The 13,211-nt window shown below is 45.8% G+C and overlaps 7 protein-coding genes across 7 annotated transcripts; 3 read left to right on the top strand and 4 right to left on the bottom strand.

The window, feature by feature from the left end:
• Nucleotides 1-503: 503 nt before the first annotated feature.
• Nucleotides 504-731, top strand: N7537_005967 (uncharacterized protein; the record flags this gene model as incomplete). The annotated part of the gene is made up of 1 exon (XM_056897024.1): nucleotides 504-731. The coding sequence occupies one exon, from the start codon at nucleotides 504-506 to the stop codon at nucleotides 729-731; it is 228 nt and encodes a 75-aa protein (XP_056752809.1).
• A 797-nt stretch (nucleotides 732-1,528) lies between these two features.
• Nucleotides 1,529-1,951, top strand: N7537_005966 (alpha/beta fold hydrolase; the record flags this gene model as incomplete). Its single annotated transcript, XM_056897023.1, has 1 exon — nucleotides 1,529-1,951. One exon carries the CDS (start codon nucleotides 1,529-1,531, stop codon nucleotides 1,949-1,951), a length of 423 nt encoding a protein of 140 aa, XP_056752808.1.
• Nucleotides 1,952-2,774: 823 nt separating this feature from the next.
• N7537_005965 (cytochrome P450) lies at nucleotides 2,775-4,195 on the top strand (the record flags this gene model as incomplete). Its single annotated transcript, XM_056897022.1, has 5 exons — nucleotides 2,775-3,539; nucleotides 3,589-3,614; nucleotides 3,667-3,886; nucleotides 3,945-4,055; nucleotides 4,130-4,195. The coding sequence occupies 5 exons, from the start codon at nucleotides 2,775-2,777 to the stop codon at nucleotides 4,193-4,195; spliced, it is 1,188 nt and encodes a 395-aa protein (XP_056752807.1).
• A 710-nt stretch (nucleotides 4,196-4,905) lies between these two features.
• N7537_005964 (uncharacterized protein) lies at nucleotides 4,906-5,295 on the bottom strand (the record flags this gene model as incomplete). The annotated part of the gene is made up of 1 exon (XM_056897021.1): nucleotides 4,906-5,295. One exon carries the CDS (start codon nucleotides 5,293-5,295, stop codon nucleotides 4,906-4,908), a length of 390 nt encoding a protein of 129 aa, XP_056752806.1.
• Nucleotides 5,296-6,231: 936 nt separating this feature from the next.
• On the bottom strand, nucleotides 6,232-7,835 carry N7537_005963 (BAR and SH3 domain-containing protein; the record flags this gene model as incomplete). The annotated part of the gene is made up of 4 exons (XM_056897020.1): nucleotides 6,232-7,104; nucleotides 7,163-7,279; nucleotides 7,340-7,657; nucleotides 7,722-7,835. The coding sequence occupies 4 exons, from the start codon at nucleotides 7,833-7,835 to the stop codon at nucleotides 6,232-6,234; spliced, it is 1,422 nt and encodes a 473-aa protein (XP_056752805.1).
• A 1,202-nt stretch (nucleotides 7,836-9,037) lies between these two features.
• Nucleotides 9,038-9,730, bottom strand: N7537_005962 (uncharacterized protein; the record flags this gene model as incomplete). Its single annotated transcript, XM_056897019.1, has 1 exon — nucleotides 9,038-9,730. One exon carries the CDS (start codon nucleotides 9,728-9,730, stop codon nucleotides 9,038-9,040), a length of 693 nt encoding a protein of 230 aa, XP_056752804.1.
• A 696-nt stretch (nucleotides 9,731-10,426) lies between these two features.
• On the bottom strand, nucleotides 10,427-12,926 carry N7537_005961 (S9 family peptidase; the record flags this gene model as incomplete). Its single annotated transcript, XM_056897018.1, has 6 exons — nucleotides 10,427-10,971; nucleotides 11,035-11,609; nucleotides 11,674-12,336; nucleotides 12,392-12,498; nucleotides 12,555-12,790; nucleotides 12,914-12,926. The coding sequence occupies 6 exons, from the start codon at nucleotides 12,924-12,926 to the stop codon at nucleotides 10,427-10,429; spliced, it is 2,139 nt and encodes a 712-aa protein (XP_056752803.1).
• Between the last annotated feature and the right edge of the window lie 285 nt (nucleotides 12,927-13,211).

The following is a 13,211-nucleotide window of genomic DNA, read 5'->3' as shown; positions in this document are numbered from 1 at the left end:
TCCCGGGAAGACTGCATGTTACACAAGAACGCGAAGGCAAATAGAATAATCGTGATTATGCCCGACCACGCGGATCTATCGGGAAAAAAAACGGTTTATAAGCATAACCGACACGTGGTTTCATGAAGGTGTGTTGATCTATTGATATGTCGCGCCCACACTGAAGCTTATAGAAAAAGATGCGCAAAGTTTCACAGAACAAGTATATCTGTTCACTCACCATCAGTAACCTCATATTCTACAGAAATTTTGTATTACCGACCTTCGTGGTCAATTCATCTGATCAGATGGAGCATGGGAGGCGGATGGGGCAAAGCCAATAATGGGACTACACTTACTGAGTCTATCACGCTCTGTTTATCATCCTCAGGGATTGACACCAAGCTTTGGTAATTGGCTAAGCTTTAGACTGTCTTCATATGGTATTTAAAGCGGTAGTGATCCAAGGTTCAATATACAAGTATTTCTAAAATTTGGACGCCATGGCAGACACTCCACCCACCATGTTCACAGTAACGGAGCATGTGATTGATGCGCAATACATCCGTGAATATCCAAATGCAACAGTTTCTCAAGATTCCCTTTTAAAACTTGTGGTGAAAAAGTATACACCTATTGACAACCCAAACCCCCAGCCAGGCGATGTGACCGTTATTGGGGCGCATGGATGCGGGCTTCTAAAGGCAAGTGCACAATCTATTGCTTATATCATGAAAGATGTTGCTAACTAAGAAGAATTCTAGGAACTTTACGAGCCGTTATGGGAAGAAATTCTCGTGCAAAGTAAACAGCAAGGGTTTCGGATTGGATCGATATGGATTGCAGATGTGGCGAATCTAGGTGCTAGCGGTGTTGTAAATGAGGAGCTGCTCGGTGACGATCGTGCGTGTATCTTCCTCTACAATTGAACCTCATGACTTACTAGTACAGCGTCATGGTTTGACCACCCTCGTGATATTCTACACATGATCAATCACTTTCGTCATGAGATACCGAGGCCCATCATTGGCGTAGGGCATAGTATGGGTGCGACTCAACTGTATGTTGTTTGAGGCGAAAGAACATAGTAACTCATGCTGACTGATATCTCATTCACTAGTGCTCTATTATCAGTTGTACATCCCCGCCTGTTCACATCGCTGGTTTTGATCGAACCAGCTTTTCCAACAATATTGATCCATCAATCATTTCCGTTCCTGTCACTGAAGCGACGGGACACCTGGAAATCAAAATCTGAAGCCATAAAATTAGCTGCCAGGGCGTATGTACGATGGGATTCTCGTGTCTTGCAGCGATGGAACGAGCATGGATACCGCAGTTTAGGGATGACCATTTACCCACAGAAAGATGGCGGAACCAAACACATTGACGGACCAGTCACTTCGACCAGCTCAAAATATCAAGAAGCCATGCTCTATATTCGACCGAACTTCATGGGCCACACTACTTCAGCACCAGCAGACTCCACTAAACCGCCTCTGTATGACCCTCTTATATATCCCGACATTATTGGCCCTCCCCACCTATCATGCCTTTTTATCGAATCGAGTCGCGTATTGCGTTCATCATGCTCAAGCACCTCCGACCATCAGTCTTTTATCTGTTTGGTGGGGAGAGTCAGGTCACAACACCAGAGGATCAAGCTCAAATCCTTGAGAGGACGGGTGCAGGATTTGGGGGGAGCGGCGGAGTAAAATATCCTCAAGCCAAGACGGCAGTTATATTGGACTGTGGTCATATGGTCCCGTTCGAAAACGTGGATGAAAGCGCTTTTCTTGTTGGGAGATGGGTTGGCCAGTCTGTGCAGAGGTGGCAGAAAGATGAACTGCAAGTGCATCAGAAATGGACTAATCAGCCAAAAAGGGAGGTGCTGACTGCACCTGCTAAATGGAGACCTATGCTGGAAGAAATATTCAAGTCTCAGGGGCGGACAGGGATGTGGAAAATCTAGTAACATCCATTTACTTGGGTTGCTTCGAGTTACTTGGCTTATTTGACTGTATGTGTTGCTTCCTATCGTGAATTCGCAGAATGTGTAAGACACTGCTTTTGGCAGGGTCTCATATTGCTTAGCTGCGTTGTGTTAATTTAGCTGCGTAGACATAGAGTATATACCGTACGAAGAAAACTGCCAACATGAGCAGGTATAATCTACAAGCTAGACAATAACGTTATGTCTGCGTTGTGTGCACTTGGTCATCTTCCAGGATATTAATTAGATAATGTCAACCAGTAGAAACCCCGGGACACGGTTGACTGGGCCAGTGGTCGGATTAGTGCTGGCACCTGGAGCTAAACATCAACAACACAAGTTGAACGGAGTATTAAACCCCCTTCTCGCCACTCGCGCGGCATGAAAAGCTACAAAGGATCTGCCCGTGAGGTTTTCTGCGGTTACACATTGCTCATAATCAACATGCATGGTTCTGCTTGTGGACAATATGTGAGGTCACACTGGAATCTATCGCCTCAAAAGCAGCAAAGTCACCCCTCAGAAGGGTGAGGTACATAACTGATTATACTCGACATACGATATGATTTTGAGAAGCCACAAAGTTGTTGTCAATGCATGAAGGCCGGATCAAACGGCCCGTGGACAGTTCCCAATTCGAGTATGCTGTGGCCTACAAAGATGTGCTCAATATGTACCCTCCCTCCCCTCCAGGGGTAATGCCATACAATCAGAATAATATAAAGTTAAACTCATCTAGTCTATTTATTTCTTCAAAATTCTCATACGAGCACTCTAAAATCCAGAGTTATTTGCGTGAAAGATGGTGTCACTCACATTCGACATATCCGAGTACCTGCTCTTGTTGGTAACCGCAGTCCTTGTCTACACAAGCACCAAGGTAATTTATCGCCTATACTTCTCTCCGCTGGCTGGATTTCCAGGTCCACGCTTGGCAGCAGCAACTAGCCTTTATGAAGCTTATTTCGACATTGTAAAAGGAGGCAAGTTCATGTTCGAGCTTGAGCGTTTACACGACAAGTACGGTTCTATCCTCCGCATCAATCCTCGCGAGATACATATCATGGATCCTAGCTTTTATGATACCGTCTACGGCGGGCCATTAAATAAAAGAGATAGATTGCCCTCATTTATCCAGAATGGATTGCCCCTGACAACCTTTGAGACTGCGCCACATGGCCTTCATCGTAAGCGGAGGAAATTATTGAGCCCTTTCCTTTCAACGCAGTCGGTTACAGCCCTCCAGCCTGTCATTGAGGAAAGGTTGGATCTGGTTTGTAGCCACCTGTCAGGAAGGGTTGGTACAGGAGAGGTTCTGGACTTGCACTCTCTCTTTGCTTCTTTCGCCGCAGACGTGATGTCTACATATATACTTGGCCCCGCGTATTCTTATGCGTACTTGGACAAGGCAGAGATAACGGACGAATGGAAGACAAATGTAAACAGCATCTTTGAGGTGCTGATTCAGCTCCGACACATTCCATTCATATTCAGACCAGCGCGCAAGTTTCCTAAGATTGCCGCCTGGTTGTTCCCCGACTTTTCTGGGGTTCATCAATTTGACAAGGTATGTGCGACCATTATATGGTGCTGAGGTTATACTGATAGTGGAATAGAAAACCCGCGAAGGTGTGAAAGCTGTGTACGAAAATCCAGATGGGGAGTCGATGATATCCACTATACTCTCTAACAAGAAACTACCTGCCAAAGGAAAAAGAATTCGACCGACTAGACAACGAACTACATTTTTTGATATTTGCTGCAACCGATGCACCGTCCCAAGTAATGGCAATCACTCTGTTCCATCTCCTTTGGAATCCAGAAACATACCAAAAACTCAAAGACGAGTTGGATGAGGCTTTCCCCGTTCTGTCCGAGGCGGACTGGACTAAGCTGAAAAGTCTTCCTTATCTTGTAAGGCAGAATCAATCCTGTCATATTCTCATATGTATACTAACAAAAGCCTTACCAGGCTGCTGTTGTGAAAGAGGGTCTACGGCTTTCCGCCGTTGTGACATCAAGGCTTCCGCGTATAGCACCAGATGAAGCTTTACAGTACGAAAAATGGACCATTCCACCCGGGGTATGTCTTCCCAAGGCTTATATTTCTTCTATCCAGTCCCGTCATCTTGTTTCCTTATTAATACGTTGATATAGACACCTGTTGCCATGACCATCCATTCCGTTCTACGGAGTCCTGAAGTATGTACCGAGCCGATGTAATTTATCCCAGAACGCTGGATGGGCCCTGCTGAGGAAGTCCGTGTACTGGATAAATACTTTGTTCCATTTGCGAAGGGAAACTCAAGTTGCATGGGTCAAAGGTAAGTGGTTTCTGGCTTCCCTACTGGTTATAGACCGGTGGCACTGATTTATATTAGCATGACCTACTCGTGGCTATACGCAGTTATAGGTACCGTGATACGCAAGTTCCAATTGGAGCTTCACGAGACGGACGAGAAGAATGTTCACATTGTCCGAGATTGCTTCAATGGACAGACAGTTCCTGGGCTCAATGTGATTAATGTCAGGCGGCCAAGGAGTTCAACTAGAATATTCTACTACCATGTAAATCATTGCTCTGTTTTGGGTCTTGATTCAGACTTATATTTCATATTTTCTCGGTTCAATATTCATTCAGTCGCATCTTTTCGGCTTTTAACATCTTCTGTATTTCTCCGAGAACTTGGAATTTCAAGAATTTACACATATCTCAAACTAATATCTTTTTCTAGTTTTATCTATATGGTCATGCTTTGCTTTATAGAGGAAGGGACGAGAATGGCATGGAAGAAGACTGTGATATGCATTACGAATTAATGAAACTTAGGATATGGTAGAAAAAAAAAATAAAATATATAATAAAATATAATAAGAACTAACTAGATAAGACCTACTTCAAAGCCATCACCTATATACGTTGTTGTCATGCCCTAGGTCCTGGGCCCAAAGACATAATCCCGATCAACTGAAAGGCGCCCAGCGGCAATCTCCATCCGGTAATGCTCAGCAAGTCCGATAACCATCATAACCCACCCGCGCTGGGCAAGGCCCTGGTCACAGTTCATAACTGGGAACGAGATATAAAGCTCGTGCTGGTGGTGCAAGGCATCATAGTGGGTAAACTTGCAGTCTCCAGCGCGGCAACGGTCAGCCACAATATCCATCAACTCTTCATCGGCCAAGAGGCGGTCCTCAATGGAAAGCTTCACCGATACCCACCACATCTCGGGCAGGGCGCTGAGGTTCTCATAGTGAGGCTGGCCGTCCGAGAGGAAGATAGTACGTGTGTGCTTCAAGGCTTCTCGGTGTGCTGGATCCATGGTCTCGAGGGATGTGATAGCTTCGATCTAAATATGTTCAGCTGTTGAAGGGAGTTGGAGTTCGCTTTATTTTTGATGAACCTGTGATAGGGAAACGCGTTTCTTTCTGATGAATGAGACTAGACGGGAGATTCCGAGGCTATTTAAATACGAAACAGCGAGACAATGAACAGTTCTAGGGAGAGGTCGTCTTTGACCCAGTTGAGAACAAAGTCTTTCCTACTAAGGTTGCTACAATGCCTTTGGCCGATCCTCTGACTAGGTACTACACTAGGTACTTAACACCCAATATCTAAATATAAAGTACAATGAACAAATCGTCGAAACATTTCACCGATTAGGATTCAAGAGTAAAGAGCTAAAGAACAAAACGACCACGGTTTTCGGAAAATGCCTTCCTCTCAAGTAACTTGGCATTGTCAAAGAATCTTGCTCTAATGTAGTATCGATCAGTCCAAACTAGACTTAGATAGCATCTGGATCATATCAAACTTAGTAAACAACCCTTTCTTGGCCATTAAGGATTAGAAATTCGATCGTTGTGGTGATATCCTTGTATTATTGTTAATACTATACAACGTCGAAGCCTAGTCTTACCTGATATTGCCGGGATGAAAGTATCCAGCTATGTGTGAGACTCGACAAAATCAGGCAGTTTATGCGTAAATGAGAATGGATTAATTATGACAATGAAGAGCATGTGCAAAAACAATTTTCGATTTCACGTCGTTTTCCATCTTCCCCAACAAAAAGGGAAGAGAGCAAATGCCAAAGGGGTAGGTAGCCATAACTACAAAGCAGTATACCCATATGATAAAAGAGTTCATTAATTGTGTACTTGGATACCGGGGTAGGGGTTGATCTGCCAAAAAAAAACCCGATGCGTCGTTTTAATTGGTTTTCAATAGGAGGCCTCTCCAGAGCTTCCAATGCCGTTTACTCCACATAGTTGGCAGGGAAAGGCCCCTTCTGCCCTCTCAACTCGCCCTCCCACCAATCGTCCGTGCTATTCGTCTTCCGCATGACGCGAATGCGGTCCCCTTCCCGGAAAATTAGATCACCATTTCCCTGGCCATCAAAGTCATACAGCGCTGTGACAAACACCGGACGAGAAGCTGCCGGCGGTGGTGGCGGGGGCTTCTTCTTCCCTATGGCGGCAGCCATGGGTGATACCTTGGCTTGGAAAACGTCTATGTTCGGGCCGGCGGGGGATCTCACCACACCTGATGGAACGGGAGTGGCTTGTGGGGTCGGTAAGAATGTGGGACGAGGGGGGTCGAAGTAGTCGCCGCCCGTCGAGAGGGGCTTGGATCCTGCGGTGTTTCCAACAGGAATTGCGCTGCTCTGGTGGCTAATTGTTGACAGGGGCGGAGATGGAGGATATTCTGGTACACAGGGTGTCTGGCTCGAGGAGCCTGGTGTTTGTGATCCCCGACGAAAAGAAGCTGAGAGCGAGCTTGATGAGGCAGTGCTGTGAATGCGATTTCCAATCGGGGGGCGTTTCTTATTCTCCTGGTCGGCTGTGGCTCGTCGCATGGCCTTGCCTTGGGTTAGCGAACCGAAGGTTTCTATTTCAGTCTGCACGGGCTTAAAGGTAAACTCCCAGTCCTGGACAACTTGTTCCATGGCTGGTGGCGGAGAAGGGAATCCCTCTTCTTCACAGTAAGTGTGAAGCACTGTGTAATAGTGTGCAAGCATGCGGTTTTGGATCTCGACCTGTGCTTCAAGGATGAATGGCGTCAGGGAGAATATGAGAGCGATCAATGTTGGGAGTCGCTGTCGTAAATCATGGTCGGCAGCTTGGTAAGCCTGGATCGCGATTAGTATTTCTTGTTCTATGGGTAGTATTAGGCATTTATATTTGTACCTCTTTGTTATTGGCAAGTTCGATTTCCGCTTTGGCGAGGCTCACATTTTCGCGATCAGTGCGCTTCGGCTTTTTCATGAGGCTATCAACACGTCCTTGGGAGATTTCAAAGTCGGTCTAGAGTTTGAGACGTTAGCCGCAACTAGTCCACCAAGATCTCTCAGCTTCAATGTGTACCTTCTTGTCATTTCGCTTTTTGATCGTCTTTTTCATCGGTGCAAGGGATTCCTTCGCTTGCGCCGCCGGCTGTGACATGCGAGTATCGACAGCACCGAGTTCATCCACGAGATCGGTACGTAGCTCGTCATATTCCTTCCGCAGTCTGTTGGTCCGGGCTAATCTGCCGGGGTCTGTATCAACGGCTTTGTGGTTGGACGGGGTTTCCGAGGAGCCAATGATAGGACCGTAGAGGCCGTCGAATTCGTCGACAAGGCGACTCTGGTAAGTTGCGATAGAGACCCAAGCATCACGCCAGGCATGAGTAGATTCCACGATCTGATAAAATAACACGTATCAGGAAATCGGACAGAACGCGCGTCATCGGGGTAACATTGTCTACCTTGCCCAGGAGCATATCTGCATCGTCGAAATCTTTTAGAAGCACAGCAATTTGGCTGTCATCTGCAGACGACTTTGTCGTCATGCGACCAAAGCGCCTTGACATGTTCTGCATGTTGGGCGATTCGGGGGGGGGGGGGGGGGAGCTGTCAGAAGCTCGAGGAGAACACGAAACGGGGAGAGAGGAGTTATAACAAAAGTATTGCCACACGGGCGCAGTGTATGAAACAAGAACAAACTTTAATTCAACCCAATATTATCCAATGCTAGATTTAAAATGTAAAGTGATGAGGAAGGAAAGAAACTTGGAAGGGGGCTCAACGTCCCATGCTCTCATGACACATAACTCGGCCCCAAATTGTTTCAGCCTTTCATGCGGCTCTCTCGCCCCACGGCCCCCCTCTCCCCCTCCAGAGTCATTGACATTTCGGGAAAGAGCTATGCTAATCAACGCCCAGAACCCCTTCTCCACTTTACATCATCAATCAATATTAAATTAGGGGCCATCTTATCTATCTCATACATCAATACGGAGTACATGGGCCCCTATGACAAGGATATACGCATACTATTCTAAGGGGGCGATTAGCTAGGATGCAAGAGAAGTTGAAATAAGACGTAAACATTGAGATTGATATTGATGAACCAACCCATGGATGAACGAACTTAACCTGCTGACTTCAGAACTCTAATATCTGATCTCATGTGATCCACATCGACATCGTAGGGCAAACATTGCCCTTTAAAAGTCTCATCGTCGATATTGTTTTGTCTTCAATCATAATTCAATAAGTAGGATATAAGGCAAAAGTGAGCAGGCTTGAAACAGCCCCCTTCTATTCCGGGTATAGCGGCATCACCCTAGCCCCGTTTTTGGTTTAGCGTCTCGGCCATTTGTACCGGCTATCTATAGAAAACGACCTTATATTGTATAGAAGTATAGAACAAACTACCATCCATATTCCTTGAAATTGGGATTATTTGGGTTGCAAGGTGGATCTAGCAGAGCTCCGTTGTAACGTTAGGAAAAATTGTGACTCCTCACAAACTTCGATGTCAGACTAGAATATGGCTCTCTAGGCCCTAACCAGATAGCTTAGTTTTTGGTTATGGCCTAGTGGTAAAGAAAACCATTCCACCCAATGTGAGCAATTCCAACATTATATAGCAAAATAAGTAATGAGCCTCAAACAACCAAATTCTACAAAAGGATGTAAGTCATATCCAAGGAACATACACAAACTCCAAACCGTCATATTCATCGATAGAATGTCTTCAGGTACTGTGCCTATACCAATCGAAGTGAATACATTATGCTCAGTCACCTAAAGAAAGCAACCCGAGAAGTCCACGTTTCTCCAGGTCCTGGCAGAATTTCTTTTTTTTTTCACAGAAATTCCTCTCTATTTCCCACTTCGTTACTTCCTTCCGCTTCAGCTTTTCGCCCAAAAGCTGTTTCGTATCCATGGCCAGTTCTGAAACCGTGACATATATGTTAAGCCAACATTTCTCGATGACGTTATCAATCGGTATATTGCCATTCAATTCCGGAAAGTTTATACTCTGTAGCAAGTCCACAACCTTAGGACCATACTCGTAAGGATCCTCGGTAAGACATCGGTCACCATAAACTTCAAAACCGTAGTTTATCAAATAGTACAAGGAACCGGTGGCGAACTGTTCTGTTTGAGAGCTGAGGAAGCCGGAAGTTTCAGATGCTCCTTGGTCCACCTCATTACTATTAATTATTGTGCCGTATGGAGCCATGTAGGCTTCGTAATTCGCCCCGATTTTCGCCGTAGAATCGAAGTCAGATAATTTTGGTCGGTTGCAATCAAGTAGGATATTTTTAGGTCGTAGGTCACCATGGGCGGGATTGAGTGATTCTAAGAAAGCGACGGCTTGAGCGAGATCGTTCATCCATTCCTTTCGTATCGGTAGCGGTTCCAAACTTTCCACTTTAGTGACTACCCTAGTTTGCTGATCTAGAATATGGTTTCCTTGAATCATATAGAAAGTGTCATATCGATTAGAGTAGTTTAAAGTAGTTGGGTATATAAACCTGTTCAGTTGCTACTAGGGGCCGCACCTTTCATGTACACGAGGAGGATGCCGTTTCCCGAAAAGAGAAAACGTTGCACGATATAGGGGCAAGACAGATTTCGTGAGAAGATCCAATGTATCTCAACTTCTTTATCGAACTGTTCACTTTCAAATTCTCCAGGCTTTGGGACCTTGACCACTATGAGAGGGTGGACCTCGTAAACGAAAGAGATACCTCCTCTCTGGATCCAGCGCACGCTAGCGAAATGACGCCGAATATCCATAATATCCACGATAAAAATATTATGCGAGAGGTGAGAGGCAAAATCGGGATATCTTGAAGAGCGGTCACCTAATTAGTTCTAATTGGCCCTTAACTTGCTTGTTGTTGTTGCCTTACTTTTCAAGTTAGACAGCCCACACTTCGTCTCAATTATTCGAGGTTAATCTTGACCATCTAGCTGCTGAAATTCAAATTCAAGCTGCAAAGATTCAAACTTGTTGGTGACATCTATAGCAAACGTAAGGAATGAAAAATTTCCGATCCCTACCAACCTTCAAGTTATTGCACATCCCATAAACTTGTGTATTGTATGTCATGAATTGTATCATTAACTATGCAGCGACTTATTCCCGGGCAAAAACCACATTGCCCTTATTGGCTCAATCATCCGTTGTATCCATCTTCAACAAACCCTTCTTCCACCATTTCTCCTCCTCTTCCACGGCCGTGATCCGGCTCTTCGCCTGCCGGAATCCATGCCCTTCTCCATGGAAAACCACCAACTTAGGATGACGACCAGCCTTTATCATCATTTCGACCATTTCCTCTGCCTGGTTCATAGGAACGACCAAATCCTCGTCTCCTTGAAGCAACAACAGTGGCGCAGTGATTTTATCTGCCTTGAGACAGGGGCTGCGTTCGCGGAAAATGCGGTTTTTCTCAGCTTCATCCGCACTAGGATCAAACAGCAAGGCGAATGCGTAATGGCTCTCGAATTTATGAGTATCCTCACAGAGAGCCTTGACATTGCCTATACCGTACAGAGAGTTACCACCGGCGAAGAGATTGGGGTAGTCACTGAGAGCTTGGAGTACGATGTATCCGCCCGCACTTTGGCCGCGAACACCGACTCCGTTTTGGTCAATTCGGCCAGTGGACGCTAGATATGACACACAGCTAGCAGCATCTGCTGTATCAAGGATTCCTAATGGTATTTGGTTAACATTGGGAGGGTATTAATCTGCCATGAGAAGGGCGGAATTCTTACCCCATTGCCCATTCAAATCATCCCGATACGCTCTGCCATATCCGGAACTGCCTCCATAGTTTACCCAAACAACAGCATAACCTCTAGAAGTCCAGTATTGGTCCGTGATACTCAGGCCGGTTCCGGTTTGGGATGTTGGTCCACCATGAACACAGACAATCAAAGGTGGCAGCGCTCCAGAAGGCGGCTGATAATCCGGGTTCTGAGGTGGGTAGAAGATGGCATGCGCCACTCCTTCCAAGCTCTTACCGTGGACTCTTGGAAAAGAGATATGCTCTGGCTTGGAAACAAGAGAAGTTGGCATGGGAAGCTCAGAAGCTACCTTGAGTACATTAAGCTTGACGGCGTCGGCGATGTCCAATGTAAAAACAGTACTGAAGCTTGTCTCACTAGATCCGAGAAGCGCTATTTTTGTGTCTGAGAGGGGATTATCTGCCAAAACAACTGTGTCTGTCACTGGCAGATTCATGTCTTGCCAGGAATCATTCGACAGATCTATCAGTATGAAGCTCCATCGAGCATTCTTTGTGTACGACGCGATCATTGAAGTTGGAGTCAAACACACGTACGTGCAGCTAGCAAAGGAAAATATAAGTCAGCCATCAAGTCAACAGCTGCGTCGAGTCGAAATCAACCTACTTTCCAAGACGCCAGTCTGGCTGCGAGAATTCAACTTCTTCCAGGCCATGCAGGGCCATACGTTGGCATTCTAGGGTGTCAACGTGAGACCGATAGAGCTGCCAATATCCCGAACAATCACTCGTGAAGTACAATGTGTTATCAAAGCCCCATCGTGGTTGGCTAACGCTTTCTTTCTTGGGCACGCCAGATACGTGGTTAACGTCTGTGACTTGACCATTGTCCCACTTAGCCACATACAGGCGGGCTCCTGTCCAAGGCATGTCTGGATGAGACCACTGCATCCAGCATATCCTGCTGCCATCAGGGGAAAACTGGGCAGCGCTGTAAAAGTCGTCGCCGGAGGCGACGTTGACTATTTCTTTAGATTCCACGTTTACCGCGACGAGTCGGTTCCGAACTTCCGACGGCAAGGGCTTAGAGTGATCCTCTTCGATCGCCAAGATCCATCCCGAAACTGCCTGACCATCTGACAAAGAGCCTATAGCGGAGGTGCATGCATAGCGGAGAGCAGTGCTTGTCTTGGTGATCTGCTCAACATGACCTGTGGAAGGATCAAGTTTATGCAGATCCTGTGTCTCCCGATCAGAAAAGACTACATGTCCGTTGAAAGCGATCATAGACGCGCCACCATACTCATGAATTTTGGTGCGAGCGTCATATCTAGTAACTTCTCATTAGACCTGGGTTCATACAAGGCTGGATCTTGAGTATGTACTTGGCCGGTAGGATATCGCGTCCTTCACTGCCGGTGTATTCGACAATACAGCCTCGTCCCTGCTCTTTGGGTCGACCCTCAATGACATAAACCTTCTCATTGGATGTCTAAATAGGTCATTAAAACATTTCAATATAAGCGATCTTGATATTCATTGACATACCGCGATGGATTCAAACTGAACACCGTCAGCGCCAAGCAAGGTAGAGCTGATCGGGCTCTTCCATTGGCCGAACGGAGCTGTGACGGGAGTACCCATGGAGATCGTCGCAATAGTTGGATTATTTTGCTGGATTGGTCGACTCGATACTCTTGTTGAGTACTGGTATAGACGTTGGCTTTGCGAGGGGAGGTTTGAAAAAGAAAAACTACCCCGCAGAGACTGCAATATTGGTGAGGCTAACCGGGTGTCAGCGGGGGTTCAATTGAAACGAGCCATCAGAGTGCTAATTCAAAGGCCCAATGTAAATGAAATATCAATATATCCAAGTATAACAACTAAGGTATGATCACTCGACTAACCTCCCACCTTCATCTCTAGTATCCTTCCAAATGTATTCTCAACGTGTCTTTTTTTTTTCGTGTCTTGGTGTCTTGGTGTCCTTTAGTCTGATTTTTTTTTAATGTCTGAGCTTGCTCTTGGAAGAACTTGCTCCTAATCCTATTAATGAGGTTCTCATGAGGCAGTATTCATAAATACCTGTTATATAGATGTTTCTGTATGTCTATTTCTCAAGACCGATGCCTTGAGACCTAAGAGCTTAGCTCTTATCAGCTTATCGTGTTTTCCACTTTCAGCGCGAGAACACGAGAACGCGAC

This window comes from Penicillium hordei, assembly GCF_028827395.1.
Source record: "Penicillium hordei strain IBT 12815 chromosome Unknown utg000003l_segment0_segment0, whole genome shotgun sequence".
In the NCBI taxonomy this organism is placed as follows: Eukaryota; Fungi; Ascomycota; class Eurotiomycetes; order Eurotiales; family Aspergillaceae; genus Penicillium; species Penicillium hordei.
Note: the sequence above shows the minus strand (reverse complement) of the source record. Positions and strands in the feature narration are given on the sequence as shown.